The sequence below is a fragment of the Talpa occidentalis genome, unplaced genomic scaffold, assembly GCF_014898055.3.
Source record: "Talpa occidentalis isolate TD23 unplaced genomic scaffold, MPIMG_talOcc4v2.1 talOcc4.4, whole genome shotgun sequence".
NCBI lineage: Eukaryota > Metazoa > Chordata > Mammalia > Eulipotyphla > Talpidae > Talpa > Talpa occidentalis.
In genome coordinates this window covers 30,194,227-30,222,183 of record NW_023604295.1, presented here as the reverse complement: position 1 = coordinate 30,222,183, position 27,957 = coordinate 30,194,227, and the positions used below count along the sequence as shown (strand labels likewise).

At 41.7% G+C, this 27,957-nt stretch overlaps 1 protein-coding gene across 1 annotated transcript; it reads left to right on the top strand.

Moving 5' to 3' along the window:
• LAMP3 (lysosomal associated membrane protein 3) lies at positions 1-27,957 on the top strand. The gene is made up of 6 exons (XM_037525169.2): positions 1-182; positions 4,510-5,447; positions 6,148-6,276; positions 13,505-13,562; positions 17,117-17,287; positions 27,625-27,957. The coding sequence occupies exons 1-6, from the start codon at positions 134-136 to the stop codon at positions 27,756-27,758; spliced, it is 1,479 nt and encodes a 492-aa protein (XP_037381066.1). The 5' UTR covers positions 1-133; the 3' UTR covers positions 27,759-27,957.

Here is a 27,957-nt window from a genome sequence, read left to right as displayed (position 1 = left end):
TTCTTGTTCCCCAATCTGCCTTGGGATTATTCTGGTGCAATTCAGAAATCCGGGCCAGCTGGGCTGAGCAGGGGAGCAGCACAGCAGCAGAGCCAGCCCAGGGCGAAGCAGCAGTCTCCCTGGCTCCCCAGTCATGCCCCGGCAGATCTCTGCAGTGGTGATGGTCTTCATGTCCCTGGCTGGTGAGTGACACACATGAATTTGCATCGGGACCCTGCCATGTCTAGTCTCAACAAATTTAAATGCAGCTTGGTGCCACTGAGCAAGATGAGACAGGACAGACTGCAGACAGCTGTCGTCTCTCCAGCCACTCTGTGTGTGTGGTGTGAGAACAGCTCCATGTTACACAGGGGGAACTCCTTCAATTTCTCTAAGGGCTTTCGTAGTCTGGGCTCATTTTCTATGAGTTGGGCAGTGTAGGTGTTAACCCCAGAAGACAGTGACCCCATCCCTGCCTCCCTTATCAGGGAGGGTTTGGTAGACATCACTGTGATTTCACAGCTGGTGAAGGGAGGTAGCACCCAGACAAGGGACTCTGGCCACATGTGGGAAAAGCACATCATGTTTTACTTTTCTCAAGTGAAAGTGTTGTGTTTCTAGAAAGAGTAAATCATGATAATGCCTGAGATGTAGCCTGACAAACTGTGCCATTTCAGAAAGGGTTAAGCCTGGCCATCAAAGATTTTTCTAATTACCGTCATACTTAAAATAAAAGAGACTGGCTAGGATACTGTGATTTTAGTGATTATTTTATATCCTCACCTCCTGCTTTTTCCCTAAGACATTGAATCTTTTTATGTGCTGTTATCAATATTTTTGGTTAATTCACAATTCCTTCTAGAACCACTAAATCAAGCATGTGAGGGAATGGGTGCTGTCTTCCTTGTACCGCCAAGAGATGGTACAAGGGTGAGACGTGGGTGAGGGGGGTTGGCGGGGGTGGAAAACAGCAGTGCTGGAGCGGAACATGATTGTCCTGAAAGCTGGGCTAATAGGCCAGTGAGTTGCCCTAGTCCAGGTGGCTGTACCCCATGCCACACTTTCAGAATCTGAGTTTCATGTTCTTCTGTAGGAAAAGGGGAAGTCGTCGCTAGATTTAGCAGGGCAAGTTACTCAACAAGCAAAATCTCTCGGCCTTGCAGTGATCTCTAGTGAATGCGCAAGAGCTCTAATTCAATGGCCAGCAGATGACTGGTGATTCAGGAACACAGCTAGGACTCAATCACTACCAGGGCAGGTTGGGAGAAAATGCGTACCTTGCCCTTCCCTGTCTGAATTGCAACTTCTCAGAGGTGAACTGAATGAATAAAACCCCATTTTCAAGATAAGGGAAATGAGGCTGATTAAGGTATCATGCATGGCCACTCAGCCAGCAAGGGCTGCCCTGAGATTTGTATGCCCCAAGTCTTGCTTTGCACTCCCTGCTATGCTCTACTGCCCTTCACAGCCCTGCATGTGTAGGTTCAAGAAAGACATGTTGAATTAAAGATTAGCAAAAGCCAGTAGATGCTTTTCTAGAAGAGACAGAACTTCTAGGTAAACTAGTTAGGTAATCTTTATTCAATCATTTTGCTTTCCTTGTCTCAAATCCCTTCCCCATACAATGAGGAGGGGATTTAAGTTTCTATCAGTTAAGTTTCGGTTCGGCTGCACATGAAAGACAATCCCCAAATGGTAACAAATTAAACAAAATAAATGATTGCTTCTGTCATGTGCAAACAGATCCAGAGGGATGCAGATGACACCTGGCTTGGGGACTCATTATCAGGGACCCACCAGCCAAGGTGTGCCTTCTACTCTCAAGGTCACCTCATGGTTCAAAAGTCTGCAGGGTCTCCTGCTGTCACAAACCAGTGGGAGGAAGAAAACCAAAGGGCAATACAGAGGCACCCCCAGGTGACTGAGCTCATTGCAAGCAGCCTTCCCAGAAGGCCACGAACACAGTGCTTGTATTACTTTGGCTCAAACTCAGTCACCTGTCCCCTCTCAGCTGGAAAAGAGGCTTGGACATAGGATTCTTTATTCTGGGTAGCAAAAGCTAAGCTTAAACTCATGGTGCTATGATTAAGAAAAGAAAAAAGGACTGACTTTTAGGATAGTCAGCTGCAGTCTCTGTCACCAGGCTAGAGCCCCTGAGTTAGAAGGTTTGCTTGGACTCAAATCCCCCAGGGAGCTATCAAACGGAGGTAGGGTTCACATCTTTCTGCTGTAAGGTCTAAGATCAACACGTAAAACTGCGACCTGAACCCTACTAGGTGTCTGCCCAGGGCTCCCCACACATCTAGAAACCACCCTGCTGGGAATGCGTCTGTTGCCCAGGGAGGTATAGCAGAGAAGTACCCTGGGAAGGGGGAGGACAAACTAGTTCCTCTGCCCCTGGATGTACCATGGAGCCCCGTTGACACTTTTACTTCTGCAGACAAAGCATAGCATCCATGTCTGCTAGGCCTGCTCCCTGCTGGCCCCCTCATCACCCTCACTTCCCTATAATCTCTTGCTATGCCCATTAGGATGACCCCCTTGCTGTCTCCAAACATTCCAGTACCTGCAGCCTCCGTGTCTCTGTGTGTATGTAGGTATGTATGTACGTATGTATGTAACCTGCAGGGCAAGTCTCATTCACTTTCTCATATGGCTGAAGCATTTCTCTTTGTGTTGGATTCCCCACCCCATGGTCCTCAGAGTCTACTTGATAAATAATACTTGTCTCACTGTGTGCTCCATTCCTGTGTCTGTCTCACGATCAAAGTCCTACCCCCAGTGGCTGGTGTGGAACTCAGCTCAGAGGAGCCCCTACTATCTGTTGGACTAGGTGTGACAGGGAAACCAAACAGAGGCTGGCTGGTAGGGGCCGCTGTCCTGGAGAAAGCCTGTGTGTGATCACTGGCCACATACCTCTCACACTACTGCTAGTCATAGTCAGCTCCCCCAACCCCCCAACAGGCTGCAGGAGAAGCAAAGCCTTCTCATGCCTCTTGCTGTAGTTCACCATCTCAAGGAGGCTGAGCAATGGGTCCAGGTCCCAGAATCCTGTTTGCCGAGTCTCCTGGGGTGTGAGGGTCTTGGGGAGTCAGCATGTGGACTCCAGGGGTGTGTTTTGGAAAAGAGGGTGGGTAGAGAAAGATTCTGATCTATACCCTGCCCCTTATTCTGCCCACTGCCTTCTTTGTGGGTCTCCGAGAGACCTGAGAATTGACTAAACTATTTAGCCAAAAGTCCCTTTTGACAAAGATTTGTCATATGTGTTTTGTTATATACAGATTTTGTAAAACAGTATTTCGCAGAGTATTATTTTCATTGAATAAATAACATAAACTCTTCAGAACACAAGATATTCCTGGAAACCAGAGCTAGGTGATAGTAAATATCCAGTAATTAGAGTTCTTATTGTTATGACTATGAGAAAAATAACTATTTAGAAATGCATGAAATGTAAAAAAATGTAAAGGAGCTTATAGATAACTGACTGGATATGTACTTCAGGACTCTAAATACCAGCAGAGAGCAATCTCCTTTTCTTTCTCCCCAAGTTTCCCCAAGTTGTTCCCTAGCACCCAGGAGCTACAACTCAACTAGTGTCTGTGGATAAATAGAGCGAAACTACAGCTTTGAAGGGACAGGGTTGCCCTCAGTGTGCCTGGTTCCAAAGAACATCATTTGTCATTTGTCCACTTTCCAGGTTGTTATGCCTGGAAGGAGGAGGCAAGGATTTATAAACATATAATCAGGGTTGATAGTTTGCTGATACACACTGGCCAGATTACTGTTGGATATTTGATGCCATCCCTATATATAATTACCAGTTGTGATTAGCACAGTGGCAATGGATATAACACTGTGACAGCAAACTGGTGGTGGGGAGTTATTTTATATAAAATGGAGCCGGAAGACTGTCTGAGAAGCTGACATAAAGATAAAAATGGAAGAGAAATGGATCTCCCATCACTAGGAGTAATTAGGCACAGATGGAATGAACAGATGGCAAATAATCATGGGTTCACATTACATATTAGATTAGAGTTCGGACTGGATGATCTCTTTCAAATCAGGGATTATATAATTCCATGAGAAGTAAAAACTCTTAATCTTCATCACCATGATTCATGCTGCCCCAGATCCAGCAGGCCACCCCAGCAGTGCTCCACTCAGAAACACTACTAAGCAGTGTCTGCTTTCACATTTGAAAATGAGGAGTGAAGGGGTACAGGCAATTGGACAGCAAGCTCAGCATGATCACTTCATTGTGTTAGTACCACACCCCACAAAGACAAAGGGGATGGATTATCTACAGTGTGATCACAAGCGTGTAAAAACATGGGTGCTACAAAAGCATCACAATGGTGGGTTAGTGGTAGAAACTTGGGTGAGCCTCACTTCATAGCTCTATCCTTGTAAAGTCCCCCAAATCTAAGAATAGGCATTTTAATTTTTAATGAAGAAAGTCACAGTGGTGTGGAGGAGGGAGTCTGTGAAGTATTAATGTGTTAACACTTTGTTTCTAATTTGCAGTGATTTTGCAGTGTGGCAGTCCAATAAGAGCAACAGTTTTGACAGATGTCACAGACCACACTCCACCTACGACAGCAGCACAGGCCCCAGCAAAAGCTTCTGTCCTTCAAACAACTAACCAAGTGCCTCACAAAACTTTAGCAGCAAGATCAATGGATAATCACATCACCTCTCAGAGAGCTGCCACAGCCTCCAATTCTAAGAACACAAGAAAAGCTCAGGCAACAATATTCCTGGTAACTGCAAAGAGTACCCCATCCACCAGTTCAATAATGCACACCCTAGTCACAACCCAGGCTACACCCAACACCTCTCACACGGCTGCTCCAGTCAATGAAACTACAGTTGGCCCCAACACCTCAGACATGACTGCTCCAGTTGCTGAAAGTACAAGCAGCCCCAAAACCTCACATACGACTGTTCTAGTCACTGAAGCTACAATCAGCCCCAATACCTCACGCACCACCTCACACACAGCTGCTCCAATCACTGAAGCCACAATCGGCCACATTATCTCTCACACTACTGCTTCAGTCACTGATGCTACTACAGTCAACTTCAGCACAGCTCCTAGTTCATGGTCACCCACCGTCACCACACCAGACCATACAACCCAAACCAATCCATCAAATATCAGCCACACAACAGGGGAAACCACCCAGCCCAGTAACCGGACCATCCTTCCAGCAACTTTGTCTACATCATCACATAACAGCACAACCAGTAAGGAGCCTACCCAGCCCATCCACACCCTACAACCAGCCACAGCTGTACACAATGCCACCCAAACAGCCTCACCTACCACCAAGGCCCCTAGGCCCACCCTTTCACCTCAGCCATCATCAGCCAAGACTGGTATTTATCAAGTTTTTAATGGAAGCAGGCTCTGCATCAAAGCAGAGATGGGAATAGAGCTGATAGTTCAAGATACGGCATCGGTAAGTGGGGTTCACAAGGTTTTAACACTTTCTTCAAAAATTTTGAGTGAGTTTATGTTGCTAAGAATGGACATTCCCCTGCATCCTGTGTCTTTTAATGTAATAAAGAGCTGTGAGCTCCAAGCTCCATTAATAGGTAAATCTGTTTTTAAATAGATATAAAAATGGAGACTAATAGAGGCTGTTTAGAGAAACTACACACCCCAAATTTAAATATACATGCCCTTCACCTTCAGCCAAGACAGGCAGAGGGTTATGGGGATTTTCAGCCTGGCCCTAACTTTCTGGACAACTTCCAAGCCTCTGAACTTTCCTGTGAAGTGAGTGACTTCTAAGGTCCTAGTAAACTGTGACATTAATTAAAAACTCTAGATTAACTAAAAGAAAGGAAAGGGTGAGATAGAGTTAAGATAATTTGATTTAATAAAGAAATCACAGAGAAATAATACTTTCTTTTCTGTGGTTTTTATGAGCTCAAACAAAATTTCTACATTCAGATTTTCATTTGAAACAGAGGTTTATATTTAACAAAATAAATTTCACACAGCTTGGAAATCAGAGGTGTTGTCCGGAACCTTTGAGGTTTCCAATGAACACCCACTTGCCTTGAGTTTCAAGCTCACCGACTCCCCGTGCTTCCAGTTCCCGAGCTAGGGTTTTCCTCTACATCTCATTGAACTGATCTGTTTATTTGGTTTAGGTTTTTTCACCTAAGAGATACTTCAACATCGACCCTAATGCAACCCATGCCTCGGGGAATTGTGGCTCCCGAAAATCTGATCTTCTCTTGAATTTCCAGGGTGGATTTGTGAATTTCACATTTACCAAGGTGAGGTTTGAACTCCCTCATATTAACTAGTATTGACATTGCTTTCCTTTTCCCTCCCCTGGGGGCCCAATGGTGCAATCCCCCACTTCAGTTTAAGTTCTAGGGGAAATAGATCTTAGAGCCTTTTGAGATATTTTCTGATAAGAAAGAGGGCCCGGAGATGGAGAGGAGGGAAGTGTCAACATTTCATGTTTGCCTTCTTCCCCCTTCTGCCTTTTCTGTGTAGCCCAACAAGGGCTTTGATGCCTCTCAGGGAAGCCTTGGCCTTGGGGAACCTAGTCATAGTTGCCCTCTGCAAACCATGCAAAGGAGGAAGTTGTACAGAGGAACAGACCCATAGAAATTCCCAGGGGGCACCGGAGAAACTGGGTCACACTAAACCAAAATCAAATGTCAAAATGTGTTCTTTCCAGTCACGAGGGGTAAAATTCAGGGACTAACCAGGACCTGGGTTTTCCAAGCCTTATTTCTAGAAGGAGGAAAGCAATAGAGTGGAAAACACATGGGCATGGGGTCAGAACCCCTCGGCTGCAAATTTGACTTTGTTACTTGTTCTCCCTCTGACACCTGGCAGACAACTTAATTGGTCTGAGATTTATCATTTGAAAAATGAACAAAAGGAATTAGAGATCACTTCTATAAAGAGTGTTGTCCAATACATGGAAGGTAGATGCTCCTTAGCTGTCAGTTAGCATAGCAGTGACTGAAATCGTCAGTTGTCATGCCACCCTCAAAGGAGAGACTTGTTCCTGCCTGCCCAAAAGTGTCTTTCAAATAGGCTGAGTAAGAGCTGGGAAGGAGATATTCAAGGGACTCTTGCAGCTAAGATGTGGTATGTCTCCATACCTGTCAATGTTACCTGCCTGGACCCTGAGATTAGAGAGGTCTTGATGAGCAGATCTTGGAAAGGAATTTGGGGTCAGACAAATGAGGACTGACTCCCGGTCATAATATTTACTAGTTGTGTGATCTGTTTGTTGGGGCTTATCTCCTCATCTATAAAATGGAAATTACTATTACCCCTACCTAAGAGGGCCTTTGGGAGAATTAGAAGTGGTATCCAGAAACCATCTAGCATAATGCTTGGTACATAACAGTATTTTTTTTTTTATTTAGTTATTTTTAGGCACAGAAGCAAGGAGTTTATTGTCAGATAAGGAGAAGGACAGGAAAGCTCTCTGAGTAGAGAGGGGTCTAAGCAGGTAGCCCATAACAATATTTAATAAGGGAGGTTGTTATTGTTGCTACTGTTGTCATTAACTTGGTCTCAAAAACTTGATTCTCCTGGGGTGTATTTTTCCCCATAAGGAGATGTACTTGAGAAGTCAGTAGCTGACATTCAATACTGAATGGGAAATCCTCACACAAGAAGAATATTCAGGACAGAATTAAGTACTCTCTCCCTAGACAATTGAAATAACACTATAGAGCTGTCAACATCCCTTTGTCAGAGGGGCAGAGGGTGTAGGCATAGCATTTATGCTTTAGGTCAGAGCCCAGTTCTATCCACACGGTTACCATGTGAACAACTGCCTAAAAGAAGGCATCAGAAACCCACATGTTTGCCTGCAGCACAAGATGGCCACTGTTGCAGGAGAACCACAAGCAGGAGTTTCTTGGGGACCCTCAACTTCTCTTCTTGCCAGCTTTCTCTGTCTCCTGTTTCTCACGTCCCTGCCTGTCCAGTGCCTTCAGAGTGGACTCTGTTGACCAGCCCCATACAAGTGTTGAATCCCTGCCTTTTCAGAAGTTCTCTATTCTCTCACGTTGCCTCTACCTCCAGAGGCCAGGCAGGAAATGAGACCCAGGTAGAAAGACTAGCAGGGCCTCCCCAACTCCACCACTTTCAGGAAAGAGCAGGTAAGCCTCTCAATCCTGGGCCCAGAGTGTTACAGTAGATGCTTTATTTATTCATTGTTGCATTCCCTAGCACCAGCTTCCCAGTAGTTGACTTTAGCTTTGCAAAGAAGGTCACTGAATGTCCCCTCCAGCCTAGTCTTTCTGGGAAATTTCTGCATTTTAAAAGAGTACTTGGTTAAGCCACAATAACAACTACAAATTCAAAGAGTACAGGGCTAGGTATAGAACTTGAGTGGAGGCCTCCCTGGTGGCACAAGGGGGTAAGCACAGCGCTGTGAAGCTATCTGCAGCCTCCCCAGCTGGCCAGGGAGCTAACCACATGGTGCAGCAGACCTCTCCTGTCTTGCCTGCTGCTTCCCCTCAGCAGTGTATTTCAGTCACTCTGCCTATTCTGCTCCCCACTATGTCTCTGGTGAATCCTCTCACCCCCAACCCCACACCTCTGACCTACACCCCACTTCTTGTATGCATAAATAGGTAAAATAAATCTTTAAAAAAAAAAAGAATTGACTGAGCGTCTACTGTTTTCCCAATGCTAAGCTAGACATTACAGGAGAACATAAAAGACACAGACTATACTTCCATGTTTTAAATCATGTGTAATAATTTCAGTTAAAATTGAAATTATTTGAAATGCAGCCAGTGACAAAAAATGTAAAGAAAAATCTTTCTAAACCTCACTTGGCCTTGTGCTCAATAGAGATGTAAGTTATCTATATTTCAAGTTTGCTATTTCAGGCTGTTTCCCTCTTGCTTCTCTTGTGCCGGGAATGCCTCCCCGCCATCTCTCAGCCCTCTTTGCATAAGTGTATTTTTACCTCTGGCTCAATTATCATTACCTCTGAAGTCCCCTCACCACCCCCTCCCATCCTAGGTAAAAATGGGAGACTTTCTTATTTTGGTTCCTTGAGTCTGTATTTGCTGTTCCCCAAACTTCATAAATGTACTTAATTGCACATTTTGCCATCTTGAAAGTAAAATCTCTGACTTACTCACATTTCTGTCTCTAGTGTCCAGCCTTCACTTTATACATATGATATCTTTAGCAAACACTTGATGAACAAATATAGCAATAAAAGGGTGAGTCTAAATTTTAGAGAACTCAGAGTTCGGTTGCCCAAAAGGTAAGTGTGCAGCTCTAAAGAAGCCTCTCTGGCTTCTTCTTGTTATTTGTTGATTTAGTCACACAACACTGAATAAAAGAGGCCTGACTGATTTTAAGGATAAAACCACATCCTGAACATCTGTGACTCTGAAACACCAGTTATGTACTTTGCAGAAGTAAGGGCGACTTCAAGGACCATTGGCACACTACCTTCCTGAGTGAGCTTGACTGGCTTGCTCGGGACCTGTCCTCTGCTAGGGAGGATGTTAAGTTTCCTTGAGGAATTAAGATCTCTTTGAGGAGACATCCCAGGGCTCTCTTTAGATACCGTGTCCGCATATCATTGGTTAAACAGTGAGACGGGACTTTCATGAGTAGTTCTTTCACAGGGACATGCTGTAAATGCTAAGTGTCATATTGGGCTACTGAGTCCTCAGGTTGTTTTTGTCAGTGGTCACACACGCAGAATTTTCACTTCATCTTTGAGAAACCGGCATTGCAGATATTTGTCGTTCTCGGATGAATGAAAAACATCTGGTAGAGATAACACCACGGTTGTCAAAAGAGAAAGCAGATGCTAAGCTGGGTAATGTGTGACATGTAATTTCTTCTGGGCTTTGGTTAAATCTGACACCTGCCAGAGGCTCCCAACTGCCAGAACTTCCACTCCCTATCTGTCAGAACCCCGTCCTACAAAGCTGAGGTTTCAGGTTTGATCAGTAAATCTATCTAAGCTCACTCATGTACTTGTTTTCTCTTTGTATTTGTGGTGGATCTAAACTTTAGGATGTAGATCAAATTATTTTTTGAGCTCAATAGGGCAATTAACCATCGTTAACCAATGACCATTGTTAGTAACATCAGTTAAAACTTGAATGAAAATGCTGTTACAAGTTTTTCACAGGGATTCCTTCATTTAATCCTTACATCAACATAAAGGATATGTCATATTACTTTTCTCCCCATGCTTGCACTAAAGAAGTGAAAACTCAAATTTTTAAAATATGCACAAAAATTTGAACATTAGGTAGACTAACTTAGGAGTAAAGAGATGTTTTTTAAAGATAATATTAAAAAATCCTTAGTAGCACTTCATTATCTCAAATAGGAAGTTAACCACTCTCTAATATCTTTTCATGATTGACTGGTTAGTTCACCAACTGAGCTTCTCAATGATGATGGTATAGCACAGGAGTTAACAAATTTGGCTTCCTGAGCAGCTCACCACCAAACTTGCAGCGCAAGCTAAAATGGCTTTTACATTTTTAAGTGGCTGGGGGGAAAATGAAGAATATTCTGTAAAACATGAAAATTGCATGAAATTTCAATTCTGACATCCATAGTAGTTGTTTGGGAACATGGCCACACTCATTTGTTACGTTAGCTGTAGCTACTTTTGCCAGGGTTGAGTGGTTGCCACTGAGAACCACAAAACCTACATTATTTACCATTGGTTCATTACAGGAAAAAGTCGCCCATCCCTCAGAATAAACTTCAGCCCTATTCCTATTCAAATTATGCCAGATTCTGAATTGCCACATCTTAAACAAATACTTTGCTCTAGTTTACATAAAAGGCAACTTTATTTCCTTTAAGAGCATTCTATAACACCACAACTGTCAGAAAAGGTGGGTATAAGTCAGAATCATTGGATATCAGCAGCATCAATTATGTAGCACTTGGAATTTTAAGGAAACCAAACATCTTCTTGCCCTTTGGTTTGCTTTTCCTTTACCAGAAAGATAGACTTCAGCTTCAGCCCAGTCAACATTTGGCTAATTTTGACTCAGTCAAAACAGAAGGAAACTTGGAACTGGCTCTGGACCATGTCCTCTCGGGACACTGAGACAAGCTCTCTGCCACGGTCCTGTGGAAGCTTCGTCTTGGGCATTAGCCCTAGAAAGTGTGGTTTGTGTAGAGCACGATTGGCCCTTCCAAATGCGCCCGCTCTTGGGTGTGTGACCTGCTCAGTTGGAAGGGCCCAGGCATGGTTTAATAGTTTGTTGTCACATCTTGAAATTCTTGAGCAATTTTGAACAAGTGGTCCTGCATTTTCATTTTGTACCATAAATTTTGTTGCTAGTCCTGCTTCTAAATGATGGCTAGACATAGGCTACTGAATTTAAGGAAATGTTCAAGACAGTTCTTACACAGTGAGCTTTTATTTGTTCTCAGCGAGCCTCTCTGTTCTCAGCTGTAAAATGGGTTGATGATGTTTATTCTGTCTGGAGGATGCTGTGAGGAACAAAGGAGGCAGTGTAGGTGACAGCATGCACTTGTGAACTGTGACAGCCTTAGAGAAATTCAGAGCACCCTCTGTTCACTGTAAGGATAGAATAGGAGATACCACAGCAAAGGGAACATTGCCAGGAAGCCTCCCAGGAGCTCAGAGCTTGCCTCATCACTGCTAGCCAAGCAATTTCCAAAAACAAATCATGCCCCATGTAAAATACTTCATTGAATCATCTCTGCCTAAGGCTAAGGGAGGGCCTTGTAACACTGACTGTGGACCCTGAAGTACAGTCTCTCTTGTGCTAAAAAGGACACCAAATAAAGTAAAACTTGAATAAATGTTTTGTGAAAGCAACCAGCAAAGACCTGGACCACAGATGTTTCTATCTAAAATGAATGCAAGTCCAAATGCCTTGTTCAACATGCTGTGACACCTGAGATTCAGCTCCTGGAACGAGGCAGCCAGGTCTTATTCTTCTCCCAAGATCTGGAGTGGTCTGGAGTGGATAAAAATAGATGGGTTAAAGGTTAGGCTTGGATATGGGCAACCTGGGGTCATATCTTCCCTTGGCCCCTTATTAGAGCTATGACTTTGGGCCTTCACAAGTACTTGCTATGGTGTCCAGCACATGGTAGGATGCCAGCATGAGAAAGGTGTTAGTCAATAATTGGCAGTCAATGAATTACAGCATTTCAAGATTGGAGTGTGAATAGCAATGACTTTTAAAACAGTTTGCTATATTGTATAAGGATTGCTATATTGTGTAAGGATTGCTATATTGTGGAATGCTATATTGTGTAAGGATTCATCATCTGACCCCCATACAATGTACCAGTGAACAATAATGGGTCGAGGTTACTATTGTTAAATTTCTTCAATTACTAGATTAGAAACTACTAAAAGAAATTCAATTTCAGATTCTGATTTCAGTGATCTCTCATTTTTTTGCCCCTCTTACTGATGGATAGTTTTCTAATGAATGTTTAAAGTGATAACACTGTGAACCACGTACTCTAAGAAATAAAAACTCCCTTTTCAACTTATCCTATTGGATCTCAGTTCAATTCCCTTCAGTATGTGTATCCTCTGCTTTTCAAGAGGTTGCAGTTATTTTGTAATTTGTTTTGTTTCTCAAAAGGCCAATTTCTGAATAAAAGGTGGAGAATTGTTTTTTATTTCTGAACACAATCACCTAAAGTCCTCTTCGAGTGAACACCCAGTGATTTCAGAGTAAACCATTTCTTCCCAGAACCGCTCCTGGAGGCCCTGTTTAACCATTTTGGAGACATAAACGCATTAATCTGTTTAAAGTAATCAATACCTTATGCAGGAAAATGCAAGCACAATTTTACATACACTACTTTTCCCAGAGGTTTATGGATCCTACGTAGCCCATAAACCCATGTGTATGACCTCAGTTTGAATCTTTACCCTAAGATATATTTGCATTTTCATAGGAATAAATATGGTCCAATGAAGGGAATTAACTTGTTGGTGAAATCTGAATTTCAGGCTCTAGCTGCAAGTGTGCAACAGAGGAAATTTGAGCTGGGGAAGCTATTAGTTATTATTTATTGTGTGGTGTATTTAATCTTTTTGAAATTTTTAAACATAATTATGTTTGCTACTTAAACACCCCATATCAAGGATTTAAAGGTTGAAATCTTGACTAAGCTGTTTGGAAGCCAAGATCATAAACATAAAAACAGATTACCCGGGGCCTCCTTGGTGGCTCAGGCAGTTGAGTGCAGCGCTGTGAGGCTGTCTGAAGCCTCTGCGGTGCCGGTTCGATCCCCACCAGCCTCAGAACAACCCACGTGGTGAGCAGACCTCTCCTGTCTCACCCGGTGCTCCGCTCAGCAGTGTGTTTCGTCAGTCTGCCTGTTCCGTTCCCCACTCTGTCTCTGGTGAATCCTCTCATCCCCCCTGTGCATCTGGCCTGTACCCCAGTTCTTGTATAAATAAAACAAATCTTTAGGGAAAAAAAACTACAGAGATTACCCAATGGTTAACCCACTGTTGTTTTGCAGGATGAAAACTCATATTATATCAGTGAAGTGGAAGCCTATTTGATGGTCTCAAATCCAGGTGAGCACTTAGAAAAAGCTGTTCCACCTGTGACAACACTTTCTGATTAGCTTATTTTTCATCCCATTGAATCTGCTAATTTTTGATGTTGCCGTTGAGAAACAGACTGTGAGAGTAACTGACAGGATAACTTTGGAAGAACACATGACACTCTTTGTGTTGCTCATTTTGCTCATCTGCTCATGGAAGAGGTGGAACTAGAGGTGTCAGAGACCATTATCAACAATAGGTGTTTATTGTCTTTTTGGCAGATTTGCTGTTGAAATCACACCGCCATTCTAAAATATAGCCAGTGCTTGGTAAACACCAAGCTACTTTGTTAGGCACCAGGGATCTATAATTGTACAATTATAGAGTACCTGTCTCATGGAGCTTGTATTCTAGAAGTGGGGAGGGGACCATAAACAGACACATTAAATTGTAATGCAGAGTTAAATAGTGATAGATTCCATGTTCAAACATTAGTAGGGGGAGGCGGGTAGGAGTTGGAGGCTACTTCAGGTAGAGCCTTAGGGAAGCAGTTAGGGGAGGAAAGCTGCTCTGAGGTGGTGAGATTTGAGCAGAGAGATATTCCCATTTGGGAAATTCTGAGGCTGGAGAAGTTCTTTCAGGGCAGCAAGAAAATAGATGCACAAGCCCTGAGGAGTGAGCTCACTAGAGTATTCAGGGAGCAGTAGGGTCTAGTGTTTGCAAGAGAGCGAGCAAGGCCGCAGATGAAGTCTGAGGACAGCCAGGCCAGAGCATGTAGGGCCTGTGGGGAGGGCAAGGCCAGGACTTGGGATTTCACTCCAAAGTATAAAAGAATACCACTAGAATTTCAGTGTAAGGAAAGGAACATATCAGATTCGCATTCTAGAGTTTCACTTTGCTATAGGGAGACTTGCTAGTAGCAGGACAAGTTGAGAGAACTACTACAGCATTCACTTTTAGAGAGTAATGCTCCCGTTCAAGGGGCTGTTTCTCAAGGTCTCAGATGTTTCTCAAGGTCTCAGATGTTTCTCACAAAGTCAAGACTCGGATAACAAACTTTTCCTGGGTATCTCCTCTGTGTCAGATACTTAACTAAGGGATTTTTCATCTGTTTTTTCCTTTTCAAAAGTCTATCTTTCTGGCTTATTTTGCTGAGCATGATCCCTTCCAACTCCATCCATGTTGCTGCAAATTGCATGAGTTTATCTTTTTTGATTTCTGAGTAATATTCCATTGTGTATATGTCCACATCTTCTTGATCCAGTCAAAGAAAAACAATAATACCGGATAGTCTCACTCATAGCAGGAGTTTAGAAAACCTAAATAAGGGACTTTACTTTAAAAATCAAAATCAGGGCCTCCCCGGTGGCGCAGCGGTTGAGCGCTGGGTTGCGAAGCTGCCCGCAGCCTCTGCAGCGCCGGTTCGATCCCCGGCTGCTCCCCGGCCACCGGAGGAGGGTCCCACATGGCGCGCAGACCTCTCCTGCCGCCCGCTGCTCCCCTCAGCAGTGTACTTCGGTCCTTCTGCCTGCTCTGCTCCCTGCTTTGGCTCTGGTGAATTCTCTCACCCTCCCGCGCTTCTGACTGTACCCAGTGCATGTATAAACAAAACAAACAAATAAATAAATAAATAAAACATGCCTCTATTAAAAAAAAAAAAATCAAAATCAACAAGCAACTATAGACCAGAGACAAACTACAGTGGGGGGGCAGGGGGAGGAGAAGAGGGATTAGGGTCAGAAAAAGTGGGTGGGAATTGTATGGGGAATATAACCAAAATGAAAATGCATACATTATGCAAAAATGAAAAATTATGTAAGAATTATATAAAATAAAATAATTCAAAAAAAAGTCTATCTTTGGGCCTCCCTTAGTGGTGCAGCAGTTGAGCGCTGGGCTGTGAGGCTGCCCACAGCCTCTGCAGCACTGGTTTGTTCCCCGGCCAAGGGTCCCACAAAAAAAAAAGTCTATCTTTGACTTCAACTTGTTGTTTTATTGATTAAAGCACTTATACAAAAGAAACTTCTGGAAAAACATTAAAAAGTATTTTGATAGTCAAGAGGAAGTTGTTAATAATTGTTAGTTAAATGTAAGATGTCACAGATGACAACTCACTTTCACATACATTAAGTCATCTTGAAGAGTCTCTTCATATCGACTGGGGAGTAAATATTGTGGATGCTACCAGAAGTTACCTAATGTTATCACTAGGTATGGACCACATTTTAGCTAACAAGAGGGCACTAATCTCTTCAAGGGCAGGGAAAGGTCCCCATGATGACTCAGCGGTAGCTGTGGGAGCTATAGAAGTCACTGATGATTTTCATGTTGCTGACCTCTCCATTTCCTCCCCTGTAAAAGGAGTCTTAGTATCTTAGAACCTCAAAGGATTGTAATGAAGTTACAACCTTTCAGATGTGGCTCTCTGGAGCATGTAACATACTTGTACAAAGGGCCATCCTGGTGGCACGAGGGGTTAAGTCTCAGCACTGTGAAAGCATCCACAGCCTCTGCAGCAAGAGTTCCATCCCCTGCCAGGGAGCTGAACCACATGGCACAGCAGACCTCTCCTGTCTCGACTGCTGCTCCCCTCAGCAGTGTGCTTCAGTCAGTCTGCCTGTTCGCTTCTCACTCTGTCTCTGGTGAATCCTCTCATTCCACCCACACCTCTGGCCTACACCCCAGTTCTTGTATGCATAAATAAATAAATCTCAAAAAAAAATTTTGTACAATGCCCAGCAGACCCAGGTTGACATGCCCACAAAGGCAGGAAAGGAAGGAGACTTCTAGGTTTCTTCACTGACAACTTATGGACATTCCTCGGGGCCAGAACTTTGGTGAATTCCCTGAGATCCATAGTCTGGTCCTCAATCCATAAAATCAGAATGCCAGTTTTTTCATTTATAATGCAACTATTTCTTTTTTTTTTTAAGATTTATTTATTTATTTATTTTTAATTTATTTGTTTATTTATACAAGCACTGGGTACAGTCAGAAGCATGGGAGGGTGAGAGAATTCACCAGAGCCAGAGCAGGGAGCAGAGCAGGCAGAAGGACCGAAGTACACTGCTGAGGGGAGCAGCGGGCGGCAGGAGAGGTCTGCGCGCCATGTGGGACCCTCCTCCGGTGGCCGGGGAGCAGCCGGGGATCGAACCGGTGCTGCAGAGGCTGTAGGCAGCTTCTCAACCCAGTGCTCAACCGTTGCGCCACCAGGGGAGGCCCTCATGCAACTATTTCTTACTGCCAATGGGATCAGACAATTGGATCCTCGGGCTAGTGAATTTTCTCCTACTGAAGGAAAAAAAGTAGACTTAGAAGTATACTTAGAAGGGTACTAAGAAGGGCACTTAAAAGGGTGAACATGGAATTAGAACAAATGGCACTACCTATAAGACTAAATGTTTAACAGCACCTGCCTTGAAGCACCTGCTTCCTTGGTAAGGGTCTTCCTGTCAGAGCATAGGACCAGTCTTAGTGGTTCTCTCCACCCAGCACTCAGGCAAAGTTGGGCCCCCCACAACAGCAGGAGCACATGTAGATTTGCCAGGATTCTTTTATGTCTGTGTTTCATCTTTGGTTTGTAGAGAAAACTTATAAAGGAATGAAAAGTGCTGTGATGATGTTTGAGACGGTGGTCGGACATTCCTTCAAGTGTGTGAGTGAACAGAGCATCCAGCTGTCCGACCAGCTTCAACTGAAAACAGTGAACGTCCAACTTCAAGCCTTTGACTTTGAAGGAGTCACCTTCGGAAACGGTGAGTGGAGGGTTCATCCTGTTACAAGATAAACTTCAGAGACCCTGCTATAGTTTTCAAGTTCTTCTTTGTCTGAAGCCATCACAGGGACAAGAACATATGACTGCACAGAGATCTTAGGGCCAAGTGCTCTGGGTTTTCTCTCCCCAACCCACCTTCCTCTCAGTCAATATCAACCTCATAATCAGACAGCTCTGCCTGCTCAAGTCCACTGCCCTCCACAACTAATACAAAATCCTTGTCTTATCAAAACATATATTCTGACTCCTTTACACACACACACACACACACACACACACACACACACACACACACATTATCTTAGGTACATTTGGAGAATACTTTAAAGATCCAGAGTATTAGTGATGTCTAAAATTCAAGATTTCAAACTCAGTCTTTCCTACTTGGAGATGAAAAATAGAAAGTTGTAATAATTTGAGATAGAAATACACACTGTTGAATCCCTTCTCATATACAAGCTGTTCCACTCAAGTAATGCATCCTCATAATTAGTGTTGGTTCCCATCCAATTTTTGCTTTGGGTTTTTACCACCACAGAAGGAAGCAGGTCCTAGGAAGAGGGCCAGGTTGCCTTTCCAAGAAATCCCTAGAAACCCCTTGTTTTTCCTATCATAAAAACAGTATTATAAGGATTTCTATATATGACCAGAAATTGCACTTCAGTTTCTAAAACATTCTTCTCAAAGCAACAACAAAATCCTTCTCATAATTTCTCAATGACATAAATAACTCTCAGTGATCAAAAATTGATTTAGCTAATTTAGCCATTAGTTAAATGAAATCTTATTTCTCTTTAAGTTCCTTTATAAAATTAAAGAGGTGTCCAGTAGAAAAATTTTGATATGCTTGGTAGAAAGCACTTAGCATTAACAACTAAAGTGTTCCTGGCCTTGACTCCCCTGATTTCTGTAGGTTTTGTCTGAATCTTATGTTCTCAACCTTTAGTTGGCTCCTTACCACATTGCTAAAATTAAATATTAAAATTTTCTCATTGGGGAGGCCCCTAATTTGTCACTTGCTGCAAAACTTCCAATTTGAGGAAACTTGAAAAAATTCATTATAAAGGTTTGTAATTAGTTGTGTGATCTTAAAAATGAGACACTTGGTGTTTTTTTTTAAGAATTATTTATTTATACAAACAAGAACTGGGGTACAGGCCAGATGTGTAGGAGAGTGAGAGGATTCACTAGAGACAGAGTGGGGACAGAACAGGCAGATTGACCGAAATACACTGCTAAGGGGAGCAGCGGGCGAGTCAGGAGAGGTCTGCTGTGTCATGTGGGTTACTCCCTGGCCGGGGATCAAACTCGTGCTGCAGAGGCTGCCAACAGCTTCATGGGTTGTGTCTTAACCCCTTGTGCCACCAGGGAGGCCCCCACTTGGTTATTTTTAAAGGAGCTAACAAATAAGACACTTGCTGTTCTTCCTACTTGGAACATCTATGAAACAGAAAATGAGCCATTTAGTGACAGGGGTGAGAAATAAGGGATTGCAGGAGCACACAGCTGACCTATTAGCAGGGCCCAGAGAGAGATGCAGAAAAGTCAGCCTTCACTTTTCCTTCTCCTTCCCTCACCCTCTCAGACAAATAATAACGAAGTCCCAGCAACTTTACCTCCAGTTATTTCTCTTGTTCATTCCACTGCCATTGCTTCAACTTAACTCCAAACACCCCGTGTCTGTGCTTCCAATTTCACTAGAGACACTACAACATGGTATATGTATTCTGTAAATAACATTTCCTACCAGAGTAAGGGAAGAGGGGAAAAGGAGCAAGTTTAAAAAGCCACCATATAATATGGTATTCTAAAAGACATTTGGACAGATGCTTCGTGGCAGCACAGAGGAAGGTGTGACTAACACAGCGTGGCGCTGAGGTAGAGGGTGTCAGAGAAGCCCTCACCCATGGGTGACATTCTGACAGGGACCAAAAGAACTAGAAAAGGACCCAGCAAGTGTAAACTCTCAATCTGGTCAAAGAAAATGGTTGTCTCAAAGAGTAGGCTCTAGCTTCCCACATTCTCAACCCCTCCTCCCTAAAATCCCAGGATTCACCAAAGGGTGTCTCCAGTACCAGGTGTCCCAGTCATCAAAGAGCCTCTGTAAGAAGCACAGAGTTTGAATAGAGAAGTTTGACCATGTGATTTGGTGCAGGTTCCTGTTTCTGTGGTTCCTGGGCTTTCCCAGGAGAGTCAAGATACAATTCTGATCTTGACCTTCTAGACCAAAAACCAATATTTCTCAAAGTTGGATCTGCCTTCTAGATGCAACAGACTCCCCTGTGCTCCCCCTGCAGCCCACTGAATCATAATCTACTGGCTCTAACACAGCCCCACGCTGTGTTAGTCACACCTTCCTCACACCTGGAGATCTGCAATTTAATATATTTTGTTAGTGATCACTAACACTGCAAGTTTCAGATCACAGCAGTGACTCTTGTCCTCCTTGTGTTCACCTCTCTGTATATCTGAGGCGGCAGGCGGGAGGCCCAGCAGCTGCATCTCTCCCTTGGTTTCCTTCTCCGTGAAGCCAAGGCAGGCAGGAGTAGTGTCACGTCCCAGCATGTGGCCAGCCTATAACCTGTTGCTCTGACTTCAATTACAGCTGATGAATGCTTCAGTGACAGAAACAGGAGAGAAATCCCTGTGGCCGTGGGCCTGAGTATCGCAGGACTGCTTGTCGTTTTGCTAACAGCTTGCCTGGTGGCCAGAAAGAGGCCCAATAGAGGATATGAACGCATGTAAAGGCCCACCTTCTTCAAAATGTGCAAGGTTAAGGCTTTGGAAATTCTGACTTCACATTCAGCCTCAAGAGAAAGGATGGACTTTTCTAGTTGCCTGTCCTGTCTCCCCAAGCTAGGAAACCTACCTCTCCGCCTGAGGGCCATCCAAAAGCCAGCTAAAGGGTAGCCCCTACCGCACATCCTCCCATAGCTTAGGTACCCTGTGCCTGTGGGCTTGGATCCCATCTTCCTCATCTGATAATATGGCTGCAAGAATTAGGGGACAAGAAGGGAGACCTGAGCAGGGTACTTGTGAGGCGAAAGCAAATACCCAGAGAGAGAATTGTGGGGAAGATATTTTCAAATTGCATTGATCTTTATTGCACATTTAAAAATAGATTCTTATAAACACAGAGCCTGATTCTAATGGGGTTTTAGTCCTAGATTTTGCCCAAATCCTGATTTACTTAAAGATGGTCTTAATATACTATCATTTAAAAAAGATTTATTCTGTATTATTGTAATGTAGTATTAGTTTGTAAAAATCTAGAAAATATTTCACTTTTCAAATGTAAAACACAAACCAAAGATCTTTGCAACAAGAGACAACCAAAATGTCAGTTCTTCTATTCCTTTACCTTCTTTTATTTTCTGTCACCCTAGCCCTGTTTTTCTTCTTTGTCTCTAGTTTTCATTGATTCTAATCTATTCTGTAAATTTGTTAATGTGGATCATTCTGTGGAGGGGAGGAAGGCAAAACATCAAAACAATCAGAAATGGCATGGAGAAGAGGCAAAGGTACACAGATCATGATCCACTTCCCCTTTTTAGCAGACATTTACAAAAATAGATAAATCTGGAAATTCCTGATTGGCAATGTTTAAGATCTGGAAGTAAAAAAATTGTATAAAAATATGTCTTGGGATGTTATTCATGGTCTTCTATGACATTAATTATTTAAATATGGGAGAGTTTTTATTTCAGAGAAAGTGGAGAGTAATGGACTTAAGGGTGTTTTTAACTGCTTTTCCTCAGAGGAAGTTTTCTTGTTTTTCTACAATTTCCAGAAGTGCCATTCATGATTTTAACAGGAACTTTTTGAAAGTTGGCCACACTCTCCAACTACTGCTTATCACTTACTGGCTTTCCTCGAGGTGTTTATTGATAGCTCTTGACACTTCTCAGAAGTGAAGGGGTCGGGTGGGCACACAGAAGCTTGAGGCAAGCTTCAAGAGCCCCTGAAGATGTGGAGAGTGTCAGGAAATTACTGGGTCCTCCTCACAGTGGGAGCTGTGCTGGAAATCTGGGATTTGAGGACCCAGTGTTCTACTAAGTGACTCAGGTTACCAGCCTGGGCTTGGCTTTGGAGAGAAGTGACCTCTCTCCATGTCCTTCCACCTACACGCATCAAGTACTCAGTTTCCAGTTCTGCTTGAAGTGGGTTTGAAAATGTCTACACTGACAGAACACAGGTTTTTTAATTCACTGTGCCATGAATCTTCTTGTTAAAGGACTAAAGCAAGGTTAACCCTCCAGTATGTGGAAATATCTCCTACAGCAGATGGGGAAAGGGGTGAATTTAAAATCAAGAGGAGGACCTCCCAGTTGGGGTATGGGTTAAGTCTCACCGTGCTATCAACACGAAGGCCTCAGTTCCATCCCCAGCCAGGGAGCTAACCCACATAGTGCAGCAGACCTCTCCTGTCTTATCTGCTGCTCCCCTCAACAGTGTATTTCAGTCAGTCTGCCTGTTCTGTTCCTCACTCTGTCTCTGGTGAATTCTCTCACCCCGTCCTCCCCCCAGCTCTGGCCTAAACCACATTTCTTGTACGCATAAATAAATAAAAAAACTTTGAAAAAAAATAAAATAAAATCAAGAGGCAAGGAACAGGCAGCTCCTTTCCACCATCTTCAGTTCTTCAATGAGTTCTTTTGCTTTTTTTTTTTTAAGATTTATTTATTTACACAAGCACTGGGTACAGTCAGAAGCACGGGAGGGTGAGAGAATCCACCAGAGCCAGAGCGGGGAACAGAACAGGCAGACTGATGAAATACACTGCTGAGGGGAGCAGTGGGCGGCAGGAGAGGTCTGTTGCACCATGTGGGACCCTCGCCGGTGGCGGGAATCGAACCGGTGCTACAGAGGCAGCTTCGCAGCCCAGCTCTCAACCGCTGCGCCACTAGGGGAGGCCCTTCAATGAGTTCTTTAGGAGTGATGGCTGCTGTTTACACTCCTGTTATCTGCAACTTACTGCCCCACCCTTCCATCAATGCCATTTGGAATTAATTTGAATTAACATTCTACTCCAATTTTTAAAAAGCACAGGTTTCATTAGAGTGACTATTAAATAAATGCCTAGATGCATTATTAGGTCACAGTTCTATCCAATTTCTGGAGTGATGGCCTGGGAGGGTCTGCAATGGTAATGAGTTAGGATTGAGATGCATAATCCCCTCCACCTCTGGGGTTCTTGCTTTTGCTGGCTCTGCCCCTGTCTCCTCTGGCTGCAGCTGGGAGGCTTGTTACAGGAGCACCTCTTGTGCTGGGGATAGAGACACGAGGCTGCTGTGCATAACTCTGGACGTCTGCAAGAGCCTTGTCTGATTCTCTGGCATCTCTTACCCCCTTGCTGTCTGCCCATCCATCTGGACTCGACTCAGGTTTTTCCTTTCTGCCAGAGTAGAAAGTTCTGAATTTATCCCTCTCTCTGTCAACTCCCTTAGAGATTATAGAAATCCCAGTGGAGATAATAGAAGCCCTCCATAACACACACTTGGAGACACTGGTCATTGTTAAATTTGATGTATTTCCCTCTGATGAATATTATTTTACATATTTTGTGCTGGAAACACAAAATTTTGAACACAAATGATTAATCAAGGAGAGATTAAAAAACTATCATACCTCCCACAATGGAATACAGTCCCACAATTATTAAAAAAATTAGAATATCTGTTCTTATGTATGTATAAGGAAAGATAGCCATATAAAGAAACATATCGTTAGATGAAAAGAACATAATGCATAATAAGATAAAAAGGAGGAAATAAAAATATGTAATCATTTTTGTTGTACCTACATCAAAAAAACATTGGAAATTATCTAAGAAACTAAGCATTATCTAATGGGACCAAGGGGAATTAAGAAGATGGAGCAAGGATAGAAGTGGAACTTCTCAATATATCATGTTCTATATTATCTTGATTTTCTAAATCATAAGAATGTCATATATTTAAAAATCTTTAAACTGTAAGAATGGCACCTATCAAATAGAATTGAAAATGAGCAGTGTTAACAAATACCTATTCAAAATTTGGAGTTGGGGAGACAGAAGACAATCTATTAATGTTAATCTCTCAAAACAAAATCAAAATCTCATCTGGAAACACAGGTTTCAAAAACACAAAGTGAAACTAATTTATTTAGTAATTTCAAGGCATTGCAAAATCTTTAATGCATCTTTCTGAACTTTAAATAGATTTTTATGAAATACCATTTCCTGTGACAAAAATAGGAAATACAATCATTCCACCAATTTTATTTTAGTTTTTCCTTCTATTATATTCAAAATTAGAATGAACAATTTTGTTAATTTCATGATCTTATTTTAATAAAAATTCTTCTATTTATTTTTCTACACATTTATCATTATAGTTTCAAAGAAAAGCCTGAAATAATATTTGCCCATGGTAACAACGATAATTTCTGGATATGTGGTTACTTTTCATATTTTTATTTGTGCTTCTCTGAATCGTTTCAATTATTTATAATGAGCAAATATCAATAGGTATGTAATTAACATTTAAAAAAATTTTTTTCCAAATGATTTTAACTTTTTAACTGGTCAGTGTTCCTTTTTATTGAAGAAATATGCATATGTATATATTAAATGATATGTATAAATAACACAACTATCATATATTCAAAAAGGGTTTCTCATGAATAGCCACATTCTCCTGTCCTGCCTCCAAGAGACAAAGCACTTTCACCTACTTTTAACAATTTTTAAAGTAATTATCTTTGTAATTCTTTTAACAAGTAATTAAAAACATCCTACCATTCTTCATTGATTAGCTTTAAACTTCCTGCTATGGCAGATAAGGATTTAATACTCTTACACCATTCTTTTTATGGCTAGATTCCTATTTTTTTGTTGAGTCAGTAAGTTACACATTATTCTAATTGTATAAATATTGAACACTATAAACACAGTTCCTATCTTGTACAAAGTTTGTTTTTTACCAGGAGTCTTTATTTATTTATTTATTTTTTTGATGCTGCAGCAAGGCTATTTATTTTTAACACTTTTTGTATAGCTTCTGAAATTTTCTTTTTTTTTTTCCAGGGAATTTATATTTACATTTCAGAGTTGGGTAATTATGTGTATACACAGAGAGATATTCCATTGACTATAAATTCAAATGTGTACACTTTTCTACCATATTGTTTTTTTTTAATTAATAAATTTTATTTTTATATTCCCCATACAATTGCAATCCCCCCATTCTGACCCCAATCCCTCCCCTCCCGCCCCCCACCCCCCAAAAAGTGTCTCTGGTTCATAGTTTTTTGTTGATTTTGATTTTTCACTTTCTTATAGTTATTCATTTTGCTGGTCCCTTATTGAAGTTTTCTAGATTCCTGCTATGAGTGAGACCATCCGGTATTTTTCTTTTTCTTTTTGGCTTATTTCGCTGAGCATGATCCCTTCCAGCGTCATCCATGTTGCTGCAAATTGCATGTGTTTATCTTTTTTGAATGCTGAGTAATATTCCATGGTATATATGTACCACATCTTCTTGATCCAGTCATCTATTTTTGGGCATTTGGGCTGTTTCCAAAGCTTAGCTATTGTAAACAGTGCTGCTATAAACATAGGGGTGCAGGTGTTCTTTGGAATTGATGTTTCTGTGTCCTTTGGGTAAATACCTAGGAGTGGAATTGCTGGATCCTGTGGAAGCTCTATGTTTAGTAGGTCCAGAAATCTCCACACAGCTCTCCATAGTGGTTGGACCAGTTTGCACTTCCACCAACAGTGCAGGAGAGTTCCTTTTTCTCCACACCCTCGCCAACATTTGTTGTTGCTAGTTTTTTTAATATGTGCCATTCTCACTGGTGTAAGATGGTATCTCATGGTAGTTTTGATTTGCATTTCCCTGATGACAAGTGATGTTGAACATTTTTTCATATGCCTGTTGGCCATTCGCATTTCCTCTTCAGAGAAGTTTCTTTTTAGTTCCTCTGTCCATTTTTTGACTGGATTATTTTCTTTGTTGTTGTTGAGTCTCATCAGCTCTTTGCAGATTTTTGTGATTAGTCCTTTATCTTTAGTGTTGGGTGCAAAAATGTTCTCCCAGTTGGTGGGGTTTCTCTTTGTTTTTGTTATTGTCTCTTTTGCTGTGCAGAAGCTCTTTAATTTGATGTAGTCCCAGCTGTTTATCTTTGCCTTCACTATCACTGCTTTGGGTGATGTGTCTGTAAAGATGTCTTTGATGTGCAAATCCCGTAGTGTTTCGCCTATATTTCCTTCTATGTATTTTATGGTTTCAGGTCTTATGTCTAGTTCTTTAATCCATTTTGAGTTGATTTTTGTGTATGGTGTGAGGTAGTGGTCAAGCTTCATTCTTTTGCATGTAGTGACCCAGTTTTCCCAGCACCATTTATTGAACAAACTTTCTTTGCTCCAATGCATAGTATTTGCTCCTTTGTCAAAGATTAGTTGACGATAAATCTGTGGGTTTATTTCTGGATTTTCTATTCGATTCCATTGGTCTGTATGTCTGTTCTTGTTCCAATACCATGCTGTTTTGATGATTATGGCTTTGTAGTATAGTTTGAAGTCTGGGCATGTGATGCCTCCATTCCCTTTTTTTTTCAGGAGAGCTTTGGCTATTCGGGGTTTTTTGTGATTCCATATGAATTTCATCAATAATTGTTCTATTTCTTTGAAGAATGACATTGAAATTTTGATTGGAATAGCATTGAATCTGTATATTGCTTTTGGTAGGATGGCCATTTTAATAATGTTTATTCTCCCAATCCATGAGCAGGGGATGTCTTTCCATTTCTTTGTGTCTTCTTCTATTTCTTTTAACAGTGTTTTATAGTTTTCTTTGTATAGGTCCTTTACCTCTTTTGTTAGATTTATTCCCAAATATTTGATTTTTTTGTTTCAATAATAAAAGGGATGTTTTTTTGATTTCTTCTTCTTCAGATTTATTGTTTGTGTATAGGAAGGCTACTGACTTTTGCGTGTTGATTTTGTATCCTGCCACTTTACTGAACTGATTGATGTGTTGAATTAGTTTTTCTGTGGAGTTTTTGGGGTTCTCTATGTATATTATCATATCATCTGCAAATAGTGATAGTTTGACTTCTTCTTTTCCTGTTTGGATTCCTTGGATGTCTTTCTCTTGTCTTATTGCTCTGGCTAGGACTTTCAGTATTATATTGAAAAGCAGTGGTGAAAGTGGACATCCTTGTCTTGTTCCAGATCTTAATGGAATTGCTTTCAGCTTTTCACCATTGAGAATGATACTGGCTGTTGGCTTGTCATATATGGCCTTTATGATGTTGAGGTATGTTCCTTGTATCCCAAGAATTTCAAGGGCTTTTATCATGAATGGGTGTTGCACTTTGTCGAAAGCTTTCTCAGCGTCTATTGATATTATCATATGGATTTTATATTTCTTTTTGTTGATGTGTTGGATAACGTTGATTGATTTTTGGATGTTAAACCATCCTTGTGTCCCTTACCAGGAGTCTTTAATTACCATTCCCTCTCCCCTGGCTCTCCTAGATTCTTTTCTTGACCCTGCATGCTTAGAAATGGGATAATGGTGATCCCTGGTTCAGGACATGGTTTCAGTACTGGTTCATGCCAGGACCTCATGAATATATCCTCTTATATCCTTGAGTAAGGTGTGTGTGTGTGTATATGTTGATATATATCTATATATATTTCTTCATTTATTTGTATTCAATTGAGTTCCCTTTTTATCCCCAGTCCCCTCTGGATTATTTTCCAATCAGGTGTGATTACATTTTAAATGAACCCAATAAGTATTTTCTAATGGAATAAAAAAGAGCTTGACATATAAACTTTAATCTTTAAGCTTTAAGCTCTCATAAATAATTAGATTTATTTTCTAATATTTTTAGATCACTAAAAGCAATAAAGAAAAGTTTTATTGTGATAATGTTTTAAAAAGTAGATCAACATTACATGTTTTCAAGAGATCATTTGTAATCCCATGATAATCTCTTTCATATGAGCACATTCCTCTTTGCAGAGAACATGCCTGGGAGAAACAATTAGAGTTAATTCAATTAGAGTTAACAATTATTAAATATCTCTTAGTTTCTAAGATGATCGACTTATTCCATCCTTGACAATCTTATGATTTGCTTACTTTATAAGTGTGCAAATTGCAAGGTCAAATAACCCACACAAGGTCACACAGTTAGTTAGTGGTCAAAATCAAAATCAAGTCCAGATTTGACTCCAAAACTCACATTCATCACACTCTCGTTGACTTTCTGGTCTGTCATCACCAAACCTTACCTGCTATATTGTATTGTTTTTTCTCTTAGTGGACGAGTGTTCGTCTGACTACACAATTGTGCTTCCGGTGATTGGGGCCATCGTACTCGGTCTCTGCGCTGTAGGTTTGATTGTCTATGGAATCCGCCTAAGGCGTGAATCATCTGGATACCAGAGAATCTAATTGGTTCCCAAGGGAAAAGAAAATACTGGAGTTTAGAGGATTGTTTTATTGTTTCGGGGTTGTTGGGAATTTCTCTTAAGCGTGTGGGTCTTTCCAACACTGTAAACTGCTGGCAACAACCGAGTCATTTCTGATTTAAGTTGAAGCAGTATATTAATTTCTTAATGTTTTGTGTTCATTTTATAAAAGGCTTAGTGAG